The 17,497-nt window shown below is 39.5% G+C and overlaps 1 protein-coding gene across 1 annotated transcript in view; it reads left to right on the top strand.

Annotated features, from left to right (window-relative positions):
* Window positions 1-17,497, top strand: part of ST8SIA6 (ST8 alpha-N-acetyl-neuraminide alpha-2,8-sialyltransferase 6) — a 142,829-nt gene that overhangs the window by 101,380 nt on the left and 23,952 nt on the right. The window contains exon 4 of the mRNA XM_025853614.2: window positions 267-353. Coding sequence (XP_025709399.1) covers window positions 267-353 — 87 coding nt within the window. The remainder of the gene's footprint in view (window positions 1-266; window positions 354-17,497) is intronic.

Consider the following 17,497-nt stretch of genomic DNA (forward strand, 5'->3'; position numbering starts at 1 on the left):
CATGATTTATCTGTAATATTAGACTTGACTTATGATATATGCAAATTACACATTCCTAAATCAACATAATAATTCTTTCCAAATTTATGTTCCTAGCGGTTTGGAAATGGGTATGGTATTAACTCATTTCTACATTACCTTATTTCAGAAAAGATTTAGAGAGCTAAAATGAGCAGATTCTCAAAGTGCCCTTTAGGACACTTATATGTGTGTTTAGCAATATGTGGGATCTCTGTTTTCTAATTTTATTGACGTTTGACTTTTAGGTATTTAGAGAGTGACTATCTTCAGATTATCAGAAATATACAGAGCTGTCCGTGGAAACGACAAGAAGAAGAATATGAGAATTTTAGGTAAAGAATTTCCTCATAAATATTATGAGATTGAAAAATGTCTTGTATATTTGCTTTGTATGGGAAGTAACATGTTGTTTGAAGGAAAGTAGAAGAGACCAGCTGACAATCAGATTGACTTAATCCTCAGACCCCCTTCTGAGGCACATGGCGCTCCCTCCCCATCCCTTATATAGAAACTTAATTCTGTTACTGGGATTCATTACAGAAAATCTTGAGTTGAAAAAAGAAATTTTAGAGGGCATTGCTGCTTCTTTATACCATTTGTATTTGCTATTTATTTAGTTTGTAAATAAAATATGATCGCATTCTGGAACGTTTGGAAAACATGGAAAATGTCATCCAAGGTCCCATCGCTTCCAAACAAAGACTGTGCTCCTTCCTGTGTTTTCCCTTCCAGTGTTTCTTGTCAGCTCTTAAACACCAGCCACCTTCAGAAGTGTGGGTTGCTACAGCTAGTAACCTGGGGAGGAGCCGTCAACCTGACAAGACCAGGTTATCAGTTGATGATTACAGAGTTGTCCCGTCCTTGCATAATGTGGAGCCCACCTGGACAGAAAGAAATTGTGTCCCAACACTGTTCTGCAGGGGTGCATGGAAACTTCTCTGGGACCCCTTCCTCCCAGTCGTATCGTACAGCGAGCCAGTTGTCTCTGTGCTTGCGTGGTCCACACTGCTCTGCTTCTCTTGGCCCGTATTCTCATTCTTTGCCAGGCATTCAACACGTGTTTTGTCCAGTGCCAAATTATTTTATGATGTTACAGTCTGGAAATATATTTTTATCTTTACTGGTTCGGATTTTCAGACTTTAAGCCTCAAGTCTTTTGAAGACCTTCTTAAAGAGCCTGCTTTCCCTGGAGATTCTCTAAGAAGTATCTGCTCCTTGTCTTTCTTTACGGTGGGAGGGCAGCTCTTATTTACACAGTGCTGTGGCTCTGCTTGTCTCACCTTTGGTCACTTTATGCTCCAGTCAGTGGACCAGCTGCCTTTTAATTCTGCTGCCAATTTGAGAGGGGTTCAGGCCAGCTCCTGGTGAGTGAAAAAGGAACTTCCTGACTGGGTTAGAGCTCAAAGTAGGTATTTTCCTTCTGTCAGGTAGACTCATGGATGTGTTGACTTCCTGTAGGATACCATTAAGCATCGTTCCTAACTGACCTTTCAGTTAGGGATCCTTGTGTATTTAATTTTCAGGATATTTTATGCTACATCGTCTGATATAGACAGAATGTGTCCCCTCAAAAGTCATAAATTCAAAACCTAATTCCTAATGGGATGGTGTTTAGAGATGGAGCCTTTGGGAGGTAAGTAGGTTATGAGGGCTGAGCCCTCATGAATGGGACTAATGACCTTGTAAGACATCCCGGACTGTCCTTGTGCCCCTTATACTATGTGAGGACACGTTAAGAGATGGCCATCTAAGAACCAGAAAGTGGCCTCTCACCAGACAACTAATCTGCCGGCACCTTGATCTTGGACTTCCCAGCCTGCAGAACTGTGAAAATAAACTGTTGTTTGTAACAATCCCCGTTGTTACTGTTCTGTTATGGCAGCTCAGATGGACTAAGACATAGTCTTACTCAAGGCTAGACTTGAGAGATCCCCACGACCAGGAGACTGGGTAGAAAGTTCATGGGCAGTTGTAACTTAAATGATCACAGGGTCAACAAGTGGCCAAAGAGTCTGGTTTAGAGAGATTTTTCTACATTCACAGGAGAGACAAAAGAGGAAGAGGGAGATATTGAAGTATTGAGCTATTAAAGATCAGTCCAAGATAATCAGCTAGAAAGTGTAATGAGTAGTGACACCATTCACCAAAGTAGGGTGACACCAATCACCAAAGGAGGTTTTCCTTCCAGCTGTGAAATCGCCTTAGCTCAGACCTCCTGCAAATAATACGAGGAAAACAAAATATACTAAATAAGCAAAGTATACTAAGCAAAGTGCACTGTTTGAGGGCACTGGCAAGCTACCAAGGCATGGAAAATTTTCAGGGCTAAAATCCAGAAGGAGAAGGAAGCCAAGGAAGGTGAGCCCTGCATTTGAGGCTGCTTTTTCTCACAAGAAACTTGCTGAATGCAAAAGCATGGCTGACAGGCAGAGAGGCTGAGCAGAGCTTCCAGCAGTCCCTAAAAAAGATGAGTTCTCTCAATGAGTGAAGCCCAGATTTGAATCATTTCCATCCTCAATTGGATTCAGATCTACCCTAAGCCCAGATGTCTGATAGAAGCAAAAGCAAATCCTTTCTTGAAGAAGGTAACCTCATTCTCAGCCTTACATGATCTCTGCAGATTTTTACACAGTGTCTGGTTCAATTAAAAAAAAAATTCTGTTTAAAGTTCTTTTTTCCTTTTTTCTTTCCTTTTTTTGTGATAAAAATCAGGAGTCTCTTCAAATACAAAGCTGCTTGAGAGTCACTGCTGCAAATTATGCTGCATAGAAGCCGTAGAGATGGATATTATGCAGAGAGAATGGCCATTTTCTCCTTAGTACCATGTCAGTATGAAAAGTACATCAGTAACCATGATTACCTATGGCCTATCTATCCCTCCAGGGCCAATTTAAGTAAACATCTGGGACTATAGCACTTAATGTTTGTTGTCATGGAAGAGAACAGTCATGGTGACATTTATTTATTGACTTGAATATTTATTATATTGGAATGTTCTTTTTATGGTCATATTTGTAAACTAAATTATGTACACCCTCAAGAGAAGTCTGTGCTATTAAATAATAATAAACTGCCCACTTTCCTAAATTTTTACTAATACAGCTGGCTAAATCTGGGGAGTTTCTGGCTTATTTATAAAACTGGCAGTATAGAAACATTTCCTGTTATTAAAGATGGCAAATTCTCCATTTTCTTTATGTGAACATTTTATGTCAAGTTGAAGAGCAAAATGTGATCCTTAAAAAGGTGATCATATCCTTTTAACAGGAATTACAAAAGGTGCATCAAATTCTGACGAATATGAGCAAGTGAGTATATTCTAAATCCTCCTCCAGCCTGATTGTTTAAACTCCCAACAGTTGACACTGAGGGGCTAGTGGGAAATTATGGGACTTCTTTGGCCACATGATCTAAAAATAAGACAGCTTTTAAGAGTTATTTTTCTTAAATAAATATGCTGCTTGCTAGCAGAGGGGATGAATTTTGTTTATCAACAAATATCTGTTTAGGGTTTTACTACATTAAAGCACAGTAGACCCTCTCAGCCTGGTATAGTGCAGGGCACAAACGTAGGACTTCAGTAAATATATTTCAAATGAATGGACATCTGAAAGTACATAAGAAAAACACAAAGTTTTCTTACCAACCTCAAAGAAATTGTAGTGTTTGGAAAGACAAAAAATAAAACTATGAATACTTATGATTTAGTGTCAAAATGAGTGATTTATATAAATACCGTAATATATCAATGCATGGTCAGTGTGGGATATAAAATTTCTTGAAACATTTTGTGGAAAGAGGACTTGAACCGTGACTTGGAGGATGAGTAGAAAGGGAGGGGTGATGGGGCCCAGAGTAAACATTAGTCAGTTTCAGGACCAGCTTCACTGGAGCAGGGGACCTGTACTGAAGGGTACTTGGGTTAAAGGGAAGACATGCAGGTAGACAGGGATGAGCCCAGGACACACAGAGCTCTGATGATCTGAGTAGAGACAACAGATTTCCTGTAGATACTAGAACCCCGTGGAGATATTCCTCGCAAGGGTATTACATGATGAATTTATCATTTCAGGGAATGTATCTGGTCAGAAAAATGTTATGTGAATTGGAGTCTTAGGAGGGAGTGAATAGACTGAAGAAAGCCAGAGCAGTCGGGGCCTGGCTGTGGAAAGGTACTGTAGAATGATGAACATCTAGAACATCAGTGGTAGCTATAAAAATATCAAGGAAGAGACACTTGACAGTGAGCTCTTTGGCAGCATGGTGTGTCTTCCTTATCTTTGTATCTCCAGTGCCCATCACAAAGAGGAAACCCAATAAATGGGTGCAGTAGACATGACAGAATCATTGGCAGGACTTGGTTGCTTTTTGATTCCTAGGTTTCAAATGGAAGAAGAAAAAGAGAATTGAAGACAAATGTGAGATTTTGAGTCTGATTGGGATAATAGTAGTGCTAGTGAAAAGCAAACAGACTTCAAAGGGAGATTGCTTTTGGGAAGATAAGTCCATGTTGAGCAGGCTGCATTCGAGCAGACACCAGGACAGCCAGATGTAGAAGACATTTCCTTACTATAACTGTTAAGAGAAATTGGACTCTCCTGAAGAAAAAAAGGTGAGTGTAGCCTAGAACTGGCTTCTGTAAGAACTATGGCCCTGTATGGAAGGGAGTGGCATGATGTATTCAAAGTGCTGACAGGAAAAAATCTGAAACCAAGAATATTCTATCCAGCAAAGCTATCAGTCAGAATAGAAGGAGAGATAGAGTTTCCCAAACTAAAGGTAAAGGAATTCATAACCACTAAAGTAGCCCTACAAGAAATGTTAAAGGGGACCCTTTGAATGGAAAGGAAAGACCACAAGCAAGAGTAAGGGAAGTAGGAAGCATAAAAACAGTAAGAAAAATTATATCCATAAAGATCAGTCACTCACATAATAAAAGGATGTGAAGTATGACATCATATACCTAGTGTGGGGAGAGAGGAGTAAATGATGGGTTCAAACATAAGTGACCATCAACTTAATATACTATGTACAGAACATGTTATATGCAAACCGAATGGTAATCAGAAATCAAAAACGAGTAATAGATGTGCAAAAAAATAAAGAGAAAGGGATCCAAGTATATCATTAAAGAAAGCCAACCACAAAGCAAGTAACAAAATGGCAATAATACATACCTATCATTAATTACTTTGAATATAAATGGACTAAATGCTCCAATCAAAAGGCAAAGGGTAACTAAATAGAAAAACAAGACCTATCGATATGCTGCCTATAAGAGACTCATTTCAGACCTAAAGACACATGCACATTGTAAGTGAAGGGATGGGGAAGCATTTATCATGCAAATGGATTTGAAAAGAAAGCCAGGGTACTGATACTTATATCAGATAAAATGATTTTAAAACAAAGACTATAACAAGAGACCAAGAATGACACCATATAATCATTAAGGGGACAGACAATCCAACAAGAAGTTGTAACAGTTGTAAATATGTATGAACCCAACATAGGAGCACACAAATACTTAAAGCAGTTAGTAACAAACATAGAGGAAGTAATTGATAGTAATACAATAATAGTAGGGAACTTTAACACCCCACTTACATCAATGGACAGATAATCCAAACAGAAAATGAAGAAGGAAACAGTGGCTTTGAATCACACACTGGACCAGATGGATTTAACAGATATATTCAGAACATGCCATCCTAAAACAGTAGAATACACATTCTTTTCAAGTGCACATGGAACATTCTCCAGAAGAGGTCACATATTAGGCCACAAAACAAGCCTCAACAAATTCAAAAAAGATTGAAGTCACACTGTGCATCTTTTCTGAGCACACTGCTATGAAACTAGAAATCAACCACAAGAATAAATCTGGAAAGAGGACATATACATGGAGGCTAAATAACATGCTACTAAACAATGAATGGGTCAACCAAGAAATCAAAAAGGAAATAAAAAAATACATGGAGACAAATGAAAACACAACAGTCCAAAATCTTTGGGATGCAGCAAAAGCTGTTCTAAGAGGGAAGTTTAGAGCACTGTAGGCCTACTTTAAGAAGCAAGAGAAATCTCAAACTATCTAACCATACACCTAAAGGAGCTAGAAAAGGAACAACAAACAAAACCCAAAAGCAGTAGAAGAAGGAAGGAAATAATAAAAATAGAGCAGAAATAAATCAAGTAGAAACAAAACAAAACAAAACAAAAACCACACACACAGTAGAACAGATCAATAAAACCAGGAGCTGATTCTTTGAAAAGATCAACAAAACAAACTTTTAGCCAAACTCATAAAACAAACAAAGAAAGAGGACTCAAATAGACAAAATCAGAAACGAAAGAAGAGAAATAACTACCACACCACAGAAATACAAAGAATTGTAAGGGAATATTATGAAAATTTTTATGCCAAGAAATTAGACAATCTAGAACAATTGGATAAATTTCTAGAAACATATAACCTCCCAAAATGGAATCAGAAGAAATAGAAAATTTGAACAGACCAATTACCAGCAATGAAATTGAATGTAATCAAAAAACTTCCAATAAACAAAGTCCAGGACCAGATGGCTTCACAGGTGAATTCTACCAAACTTTTAAAGAAGAGTTAATACCTATTCTTCTCAAGGTATTCTAAAAAATAGAAGAGAAAGGAAAACTTCCAAATTCACTCTATGAGGCCAGCATTATCCTGATACCAAAATCAGATAGAAACACTAAAAAAGAGAGAGAGAGAGAGAACTATAGACCAGTATCCCTGAGGAACGTAGATGCAAAAATCCTCAACAAAATACTAACAAACTGAATCCGACAATACATTTTAAAAAAACATCATTCATCATGATCAAGTGGGACTTATTCCTGGGTTACAAGGATGGTTCAATATTTGCAAATCAGTTAATGTGATATATATCACATCAATAAGAGAAGGTATAAAAACCATATGATCATTTCAATAGATGCAGAAAAAGTACTTGACAAAGTACAACATCCATTCATGATAAAAACCTCAACAATGTAGGTTTAGAGAGAACATACCTCAACATAATAAAGGTCGTGCATGAAAAACCCACAGCAGACATCCTGCTCAATGGTAAAAAACAGAGCTTTTCCTCCAAGGTCAGGAACAAGACAAGAATGTCCACTCTCACCACTTTTATTTGACATTTGACATAGTACTAGAAGTCCTAGCCACAGCAATCAGACAACAGAAAGAAATAAAAGGCATCCAGATTTACTGATTTGGAAGAGGTAAAACTTTCACTATATGCAGATGACATGATACTACATATGGAAAACGCTAAAGACTTTACCAAAAACTACTAGAATTCAGTAAGGTCACAGGATATAAAATCAATGTATAGAAATCCATTGCATTTCTATACACTAATAAGCAACAGAAAGAGAAATTAGGAAGGTTCCACTTACGGTTGCACCAAAAATAATAAAATACCTGGGAATAAACCTAACCAAAGAGGTGAAAGATCTGTACTCTGAAAACTATAAAACACTGATGAAAGAAATTGAAGACAACGCAAGCAAATGGAAAGATATTCCATGTTCATGGATTGGAACAACAAATATTTTTAAAATGTCCGTACTACCCAAAGCAATCTACAGATTCAGTGCAATCCCTATCAAAATACCAAGTGCATTTTTCAGAGAACTAGAACAAACAATTCTAAAATTTATATGGAATCACAAAAGACCCTAAATAGCCAAAATGATCTTTTTTTTTAAAGATTTTATTTATTTGACAGAGAGAGACACAGTGAGAGAGGGAACACAAGCAGGGGTAGTGGGAGAGGGAGAAGCAGGCTTCCTGCCGAGCAGGGAGCTCGATGCGGGGCTCGATCCCAGGACACCAGGATCATGACCTGAGCTGAAGGCAGACACTTAATGACTGAGCCACCCAGGCGCCCCTAGCCAAAACAATCTTGAAAAAGATAAACAAAGGTGGAGGTATCATGATCCCAGATTTTAAGGTATACTACGAAGCTGTAGCAAACAAAACAGTATGGTATTGGCATAAAAGAGACACACACATTAGTGGAACAAGATAGAAAGCCCAGAAATGAACCCAAAACTATATGGTCAGTTAATCTTCGACAAAAGGGGCAAGAATATGCAATGGGAAAAAGTCTCTTCAACAAATGGTTTTGGGAAAACGGGACAGCTACATGCAAAAGAATGAACTGAACCACTTTCTTACACCATACACAAAAAATAAACTGAAAATGTACTAAAAACCTAAATGTGAGACCTGAAACCATAAAAATCCTGGAGGAGAACACAGGCAGTAACCTGTTTGACAGTGGTGGTAGCAACTTCACAACTTCTTTTTAGATAATGTCTCCTGAAGCAAAGGAAACAAAGTAAAAAATAAACTATTGGGATGTCATCAAAATAAAAAGCTTGTGCATATCAAAGTAAATAATCAACAAAACTAAAAGGCAACCTACAGAATGGGAGAAGATATTTGCAAATGACATATTCAATAAAGGATTAGTATCCAAAATATTTAAAGAACTGATACAACTTAACACCCAAAAAATGAATAATCCAATTAAAAAATGGGCAGAAGACATGAATAGACATTTCTCCAAAGAAGACATCCAGATGGCCAGCAGACACATGAAAAGATGCTCAGCATCACTCACCATCAGGGAAAATGCAAATCAGAACTACAGAGATATCACCTCACACCTGTCGGAATGGCTAAAATAAAAAACACAAGAGGATGTGGAGAAAAAGGAACTCTTGTGCATCATTGGTGGGAATCCAAACTGGTGCAGCCACTGTGGAATGACTGAGCCACCCAGTAAGGAGGTTCCTCAAAAAGCTAAAAATAGAACTACCTTGTGATCCAGTAATCACGCCAAAGAATATGAAAATACTAGTTCAAAAGGATATATACAACCCTATGTTTATTGCAGCATTCTTTATAACAGCCAAATGATGGAAGCAACCCAAGTCTCCGTCAACTGATGAATTGATAAAGAAGTGGTATACGTATATATTACAATGGAATATAATTCATCTATAAAGAAAAATGGAATCTTGCCATTTGCAACAACATGGATGGAGCTAGAGAGTATAATGCTAAGTGAAATAAGTCAGTCAGAGAAGGACAAGTACCATATGATTTCACTCATATGTGGAATTTAAGAAACAAAACAAAGAAAGGGGAAAAAAGACAACCCCTAAACCAGACTCTGAACTATAGAGAATAAACTGATGGTTACTAGAGGGGAGGCAAGGGGGGGGCAGTAGGTGATTAGAATTAAGGAGTAAATTTATTTTGAGGAGCAGTGAGTAATGTATAGAATTATTGAATCAATATGTTGTACACCAGAAACAAATATAACACTATGTTAACTACAGTAGATTTAAAATCTTAGTAAAAAATGAGGCCCTCGAAAAGCCTACCTTCTCAGCACTCCCTTCCTCCGCTTGCCAGTGTTTGTCCTCCTTTTACTGATTTCTAAGCCTTTTCTCACTCAGCACTTCATCATGAGTCTAAGAACTTGTAGCCTCGGGTTCAAGTCCCTGGCTTCTCTCTGCCTTTCTTAGAAAAACATCTGAGATCCATGTGAGTGGTTCCTTGAAGTTCTTGAGGCTGTATCTGAAATTTTGTACATGTTTCCAGGAAAAAAGATCCCTGATTTCCATCTGCTTCTCAAGGAGTCTAGGACCCCCAGAACGGACTACAGGATTTCTAAGAACACTTCCAGACCTGAGGCTCTGTTCGCTTCGGGATTATATGGCTTCTTTCATCTTCCCTGTAAATGTGATGACCATAAGCTTTGGTGTGGCCCTAGTGCAGATGTATCCCTGCCTGTCATCTGGACATTCTCAGTTTCGGTTATGAATTGCATTTCTGTAAGATCCTAGTTGAACCTAAAGAGGGATTTCATGAGCAAGAGTTGAAGATGTCCTACCTTCTGTCTTTCTCTTGGCATCTAATTTCATTTACAAAGAGCTGTACAGAGTTAAGAATGTTGAGCTGTCTGCCTTCTGCTTTTAAAATCAATTGATCCTCCACTTACATTTTTCCCCCAAGCATGAGTCAATACACATATAATAAATTTGTGGAAAATCAAACCTGGATTTCAGTTTGAGGAATTACTGCTCTTCACATTCTCTCCCTGGCATTTTTAGAAACTGATGGATAATCCTGTGCTTCAGCAGGATACTCACATATTTGAGAATCATACCAACATGCTTAAATCCAAATTAAACATGATAATATGAAATGCTCCTACTCCTCTTTCTTTACTTCCTCTCCTTCACCCTTGAAAACTCCTTTGCAAAGCTCTGGGAACTTTTGGTAGGCAGGTTTTATCCCTTTTAGCTTCACTAATTAAGCTTCACTAATTAGCTTCACTAATTAATACTAGATTCCCTGGGAACTGGTGTGGTCATTACTGCATTAGCTTTCATGAACTGTCTTCTTACTTAAAAGATCTGTATTCATTTGTATAATCAAGTATGGAAAACTAATAGCTACACAAAGCAACAATGTTGAATTTTCATTTTACTTCCCTCCCCCACTGCCATAAATACTCATGGTATTTGTTATTTTGTTTTTAGTTTCTTTCGGATCCTCTAATGCCCTTTGATTTCTTTAAATGTCCCCGGGTTTCATGGGTGTGAGTTTGAAACCAAAATGACTGAATATTATCAGTCACATATTTACTGAAAATTTAGTGGCAGAAAACAGTGCCATTATGTAAATGCACACGTTTATTTTAAGATTCATGCAAATGAGATGCCTTTCAAATTACTTGTAAAACAGGTTATTTTGTGTCTGATTACTTTGTTACAGATAACTATCGCCTGGTAGCAATATTTTTAAATCTGGAATTATCCCCTCTGGTTTGATTAGATTAAAATTTCTTGAAAGTTACTCCTTTGTTTTTGTGTGTGTGTGTGTGTGTGTGATATATAAGAAAAGGTTCTGATGTTGTGTTAGTAGATTTATTGAGTTTTCTAAAATATCAGCCAATGTGTTACTTTCATTTTTATTAGAGTTCCTTGGACAAAAATAGAGCGATGAACAAAATCAACTTACCTTATATCTCATGTTAATATTTTTTACTACATGATAATTACATGGCTGAAACAGTGCCATTTAAAGATTTAGTTTTGTGAAAGGATATAGATTCTTCAGATGAATAGATGGATAAATTAATCAATGTTTTTTGAGAAATCATAGGACTGAGCAACCAGACTTAGTTTAACCAACAAAGCTTCCAGCTAATTTCTGAAATATTTCTCCAAAAGCAATGGTTATGGTTTGATTTTGGTCAGTATGTCACAAGCTTACACTTTTTTTTTCCATTTAGTCTTTTTTTTTTCTTCATTTACTGAATGTTCTTCTATCCCAGGCATTTTGTTTTGTAGCACAGATTTCGTGGAGAGAACCAGGAGCCTTCTCTATTAGGGGTTCTTTTGATTACACAAAGCCGTGTTCATTTCTCTGAGCCACTATTCCTCCTCCTCATGCCCCTCAAAGGCATGCCGTTTATGATTCATACAGGGTGACTGTGAGGACAACTCAAAGCAATACATATTTTATTTTTTTTAAATTTAAGAAGATGTGTGCACTTTATGATAGGTGTTTTGGGTCAGTTGTCAGATTGAAAAAGCTTCTTTTTCTCGTTTCCTCTGCATTGGGAACATTTTTCACAGTTAATATCCTGTCACCTCATTTTCTATTTTTCATGCCATACAACGTGCCCGTGCATTTAGAGAAGCAACAAAAAACCACTCTGTGTCATTATACCTGCCGTATTTAACAATAGAAACTGGCTCTTAAACATTTAGGGAGTAGTTCCTGTCTTAGTTTTCAGAATATAAACCTTGCTGTAAAAAGGCATCAAACCCACGTAAGATTCACTGATCTTCTAAATTTTACTTCAAAACTTAACCTTTCAAGTTGTACTCAATATCAACCATATTGCTTTCTAAGCCCGAGTCAGATAAGCATCCTTTTAGGCTGCCGCGCCTTTCAAACCCTCTGTTCCTTATTACACTGCTTACACTGTCTTCGTTGGTTCTTTACATTGTTTAAACTCTAGTATGATGTCCCAGTAAATAGATATTTCTCCAGTGTTCCAACAGCACTCCTTTACTTCCGAGTTTCCGTTGTCTTCCTGTCATGGGCTCTGGTAATCATATTCTTTTATATTTGGTTCCTCTATTCTACTCAAATAGATGGTCCGGTCTTTCATCAGCTTAAACATATCAGGGCACACATTAGCTAGTAAGAGAAAAACTCAGTTGTCTGAGTTGCCGATTGAATTTCGTCTTTATTTATTCTCTTCCTTAGCCTGAGACTCATATTGATCCCATATTGGACATTGGATCACATATCCTATCGGCTTTTTCTCCAGCTGCCAGGTTATGAAGCAGTACTTTGAGAGGGCTGAGGTAGAGCTAGGATGAACCTTCAGCAAAATGGCCAAGTATGGGAAGCGTTCATTCATTTTACGTATCATATATATTTCAGAATGTATTGAACCTCCCCTCTGCGTCAGGGGCCCGAGTTTCCCCCACCTCCCTTTTCTGATATTCTGTAAAGCTTCTTTGCTTCTCTCTACTTCTCAGTGCAATGCCTCCGGGGTTCAGATGCACCGTGCAGTACCAGGTTTCCATGTTCCCAAATCTTGTCTCCCTCATCCTTCCTCAAAACTCCAGTTTCTCTGTGCGAGATCGCCACTGAAATGTCATGCACGAATTCATGCTAAGGTGTGAATGATTAGTGGATGGGCTTTTCTGAACCCCTTGCCTTCTATTCTGTATCTAACTGGATTTATTAAGGACGACCACCGATGTCTGATTTTCTAATTCCAAATGTAGAGTCCACTGCACGTTTTTAATTGTGTAAGAGAGCTGGGGATTTGAAGACAAAACTCCTCTGTGTGATCAGTGTCAGTCCGAAGCAGGGGTAACTATCAGTACCCCCATCATACCTTTCAGTCTGATAACCACACCGACTAACAGCAGATACCCTCTGGGCTTCTGGAATTTGTCCTAGTGCTCCGGGCAGCGAGTTCAATCTCATGGACAGCTCTATTTTAATTCACATATAGACATGTTGCTAGAAAGAAGGACTGTTTGAAGCCCTTAATTCTTCTGATCTGCTGGGGCTGAAATGGAATGTTTTAAGGCCTTTGGAAGCCCTGTGAATCACTGGAATTCTTAGATCATTGTATTTTTAATGATACAAATTATTCTTTCGGTTTAAAACCGACATTCATTGTGAGCCAGTTGATTCTAAAATCACAGTATTTTACTTTATTTTATTTTATTATGTTCAGTTAGCTCCTGTATAGTACATCATTAGTTTTTTTTTCTTTTTCCTTTATTTTTATTATGTTACATTAGTCACCATACAGTACATCAGTAGTTTTTGATGTACTGTTCAGTACTTTTGCGGGCCATCTCGATTTTGTTTTTCATTTCCCTTCTCACACAAAGACTCTTTCTCCTCCAAACCCTGGAAAGTGTGAGCTGTACTGGCTTGCCTTTAACTACCCCATCTCACCTGTGGTCAGCAGCAACCCCCACACTGCCAAACCCACAAGGCATTTTCCATCCCCGTTTTGCTTGACCTCCCACCTCTTACCAATCTTCTGACATTCTAGACCATCCCTTGAAAGAGTCTCATCCTTGATTTCTGTGCCACTCCGTTTGTTCTCTCCACTCCTTGCTCCTCATCCCCCTACCCATCCACCCCATTGTATTTTAGGGATCTCGCTCTAGACCGTGGGCCCCCCCCCCATACTGGCCCATGGCAGGCATTGCAGCACTGACCCTGGCTGGGTGTGCTCTTCGGGCTTCATCATTGCCCCTCCTGAGGACCACTCTCTACACAGAGCCAGATGGAGTCTTCTGAATGGGACTAGGGTCTATGGTCACAGCTTGCTTCTGCCATGCTCACCGCTCCCCTCCCCAGTTTGGAATCTGTTGGTGATTTTTTTTTTTTTTAATTGCTTTCAAAACAAAACTGAGGTCCCTCAAGGCCCTGTGTTGCAGGACCATTACCCACTCCTCCAGCCTCCCTGCACACCGCATTTCTTCTCACCCATCTTGTTCCACCTTCGTTGGCCTTTTACTACCTCACACGTACCTTCAGCCACAGAGTCCTTCCAGCGCCATCCCTTCTGCCTCCCTAGCCTCCCCCAGTTCGTGTATACTCATTTTTCAGATTCTCCACCAGTCATCCCTTCCTCAGGAAGCTCCTTCCCTGAACAAGCTGATGAGATCATTGTTGCTGTCCGTCCTATAATGCATTCTCCTCCGTATCCTTGATCCCAAGTAGGAGTTTCCATTTTGTGTGTGTGTGTGATTACTTTGTAGACCTGGCTAATCCATCATCCATGTATTTTATAAAGTACAAAGTAATCATCTTGGAAAATATTTTCATCAGGAGGAACCAAGAGGCTTTCTAGATGGTTCTAAAACTGGGTCAAGGCTCAGTATAGGAAGTAGGGATTGGAAAGCATCGTCAGGTTCCTGAGCTCAGAAGCCCATGGTCCACTTCAGGCTGGCTCCATGTATCTTATCATTGACCTTTCCTGTTTGTTTCCCACAGCCTTTCATTTTATTTGAAATCCAGTCTCCCCTGTGAATGGCCGAGTCCCCACTAGAATATCTTAAAGGCGCCTTTGACAGAGGCTATTAGAGCAGTTTGCTGTTGGTGGTATCAGCACTATCACTCTTAGGCTAAGCCACTTCTCCCAGCCAGTCTCTTAATCAGTAAAATGGGGAAAATGCCTTCCTCTGTGAGTTTTTATGAATATTCAGCATGCAAAATACAGAGTCTGTGATATATTAAAGTCTCAGTACATGATAGCTATTATTTTCAGTTTAATATCTGTCTAGCTTACAATTAATATTCTACTAAAAATAGCTTAAGCTCTTGCCATTTGTAATACCTACAACAAGTCCACGAGTAGCAATAAAGCTGGAATAGTCACAGTTCCAATCCTCTGCCTACGGAGACATGTAAACATTTCTAAGCCTCAGTTTCACTCTTGTGATGCATTTCATGTGGATATCCCCTGCGTTTGATAAGGACCAGCATTTCCTATTTAGTTTATTCTATTTGAACTTTCTTTGATCTTTTCATGATGGAAAATAGGTCACACAGAGCAGAAAATATTAAGCTTCAACTTTATAGGTTATAATCTTCCTGTGCATTATTTGCAGCAGAAAAGGACTTACTTTTTTTTTTTAAAGATTTTATTTATTTATTCATGAGAGAAAGAGAGGCAGAGGGAGAAGCACGCTCCCAAGGAGCAGGGAGCCCAATGCAGGACTCGATCCCAGGACTCTGGGATCATGACCTGAGCTGAAGGCAGATGCTTAACCATCTGAGCCACCCAGGCGCCCAAAAAGGACTTACTTTTGAATGAACAGTCCGTGGCATGTCTCCCTCTCTTTGGTAACGTGGTAACATCCTCTGATGTCTCACCAGGAAGGGCTGAGTTGCCTGAGAATTAATCAGCCTGATGATAGGCAGAGCAGAGTTACACATTCTGCCCTTCCTCCAGATTACTTAGCCCCCCGATTGGGACTGAATAAGGGTAATGAGCTCAGGGTGGGACTGAATAATTCTTACCTGTTGGGTGAAGCCAGAGGGCAGAGATGAAAAGTCAGAACGTGGGGAAAAGCCGCAAGAAAGCAAGAAAATGAGTGCACAGTTCCCCAAGGCCAGGCAGAAACAGAAGCTGAGTTTGGGGCTGAAGACAGAAAGCACAAGGGGATGGATTCCACCATGAGCCCTGAGTGCTATCCTGGAGGGGCGCCTGAGAGGTGGGTTGGCCTTTAGTGGCTCTCCAGGAGCACTTAGGGCCCATTTGTGCATCTGAATCAGGCTTATTACAGGACTGTGAGCTGAGCCGGCCCCTTAGGCCCCTTACCTCTCCTTCCATCTCCGTCCTGCGCCCAGAAGGAGCCCTTTGGGACACACGTGCATTGCTTTTCACTGAATCATACAATTAGGATTTGGCTTCATAAAGATTATGAAATCATGAGACCTTTTAGGAAAGAAAGTGGTATAAACAGAACAGACTGAGAACGCTTTCCTGAGGAAGTCCTTCACAGAATAATTGCACGTTAGTGCTCTCTTACACGTAACACTGATTCCCATTATGATGATAAAACTCGGTTTTCACAGGGCTCAGAGTATTCATTCAGGATCTTAACTATGTTGCCAGAAAAAAAGAAAGAAAATAAAGGTTTCTTACCCTCCCTTTCTCCCCCCTTCAACATATCTGACCAAGGAGAATTATAAATTCTGTCACCAATGGTTTGGGTTAAATTAAGACTTCTTTATATTCTCCTCACGCATGGAACCATAAGGGCAGTGACCTGGATTTTTTTTTTTTATTCTTTTTTGGCTACAAAGTAAAATATATTCAGAAATCTTAACATTCGTCTTAACAGTTGATTTCGTATTTTTAGAACTTGTGTTCTCCACACTTATGTAATTCGCAATTGACTTTAAACCTGATGATTTATAAAAGGCAGGGACCAGTCATGCGACTAGCACCCTAGCAGGGGCCTTGAAAGGTCAGTCGGGTCACTGGTTAGACCTCCTCCCGAAGGGCAGCCAGCTGGATGCTTGAAGGTCTCTCCTGTTTTCATAGTCTTCACAACCCTGCTTTTTCACCATCTAACTTCTAGATTCGTTCTACCAGTTCTACGGCTGCAGTGTGATCCCATCTTCCCTTAATGAGCCTGACGGTGAATGAACACAATGAAAGGTCGCCGCTTCACTAGGAAAAGGCTGGGGCCCTCCCCGTGTTGGGGAAAGCACCATGCTGCTCCCAGCGGCCTGTATCAGAAACCTGCGTGTTACCCTTGATGTCTTGTTCTTTCTGGCTCCTTTCTAGTCAATCAGCCAACTTCAACAGTTTCACCTCTGACGTGTGTCAAACCGATCTGCTTTTCTCTGTTCCCCACCATCACTCTGATCTGAGTTACCACAGTGGTTCCTTTTATGTGTCCACTTGGCTAGGCTTCACGGTTCAGCTGTTTAATCAAATGCTAGTCTGGGTGTTGCTGCGAGGGTAGCTCATGGATGTGGTTGACACCTACAGTACATTGACTTCAAGTAAAGAGTACCCTCGATCGTGCGGGCAGGCCTCATTCGGTCCTGAAGAGCAAAAATAGGTTTCCCAGGAAAGAAGAGATTCTCCTTCAAGACTGCAGTCTCCACTCATGCCTGAATCACCAGCCTGGGTCCTGCCCTACAAATTACTTGCCAGCCCCCACAACTGTGTGGGCCAATTCCTTAAAAACTTCTTTAGATACATACAAACATACATACATATGTACGGACATAGGTAGATACATGGATGGACAGACAGATGAATGGTTCTGTTTCTCTGGAGAGCACTAACTGATACAGCTACTCTAATTATCTTTTAACTATTGTCTAGTTATC

This window comes from Callorhinus ursinus, unplaced genomic scaffold (assembly GCF_003265705.2).
Source record: "Callorhinus ursinus isolate GAN/ISIS: 27379988/994484 unplaced genomic scaffold, GSC_fseal_2.0 scaffold36, whole genome shotgun sequence".
Lineage (NCBI taxonomy): Eukaryota > Metazoa > Chordata > Mammalia > Carnivora > Otariidae > Callorhinus > Callorhinus ursinus.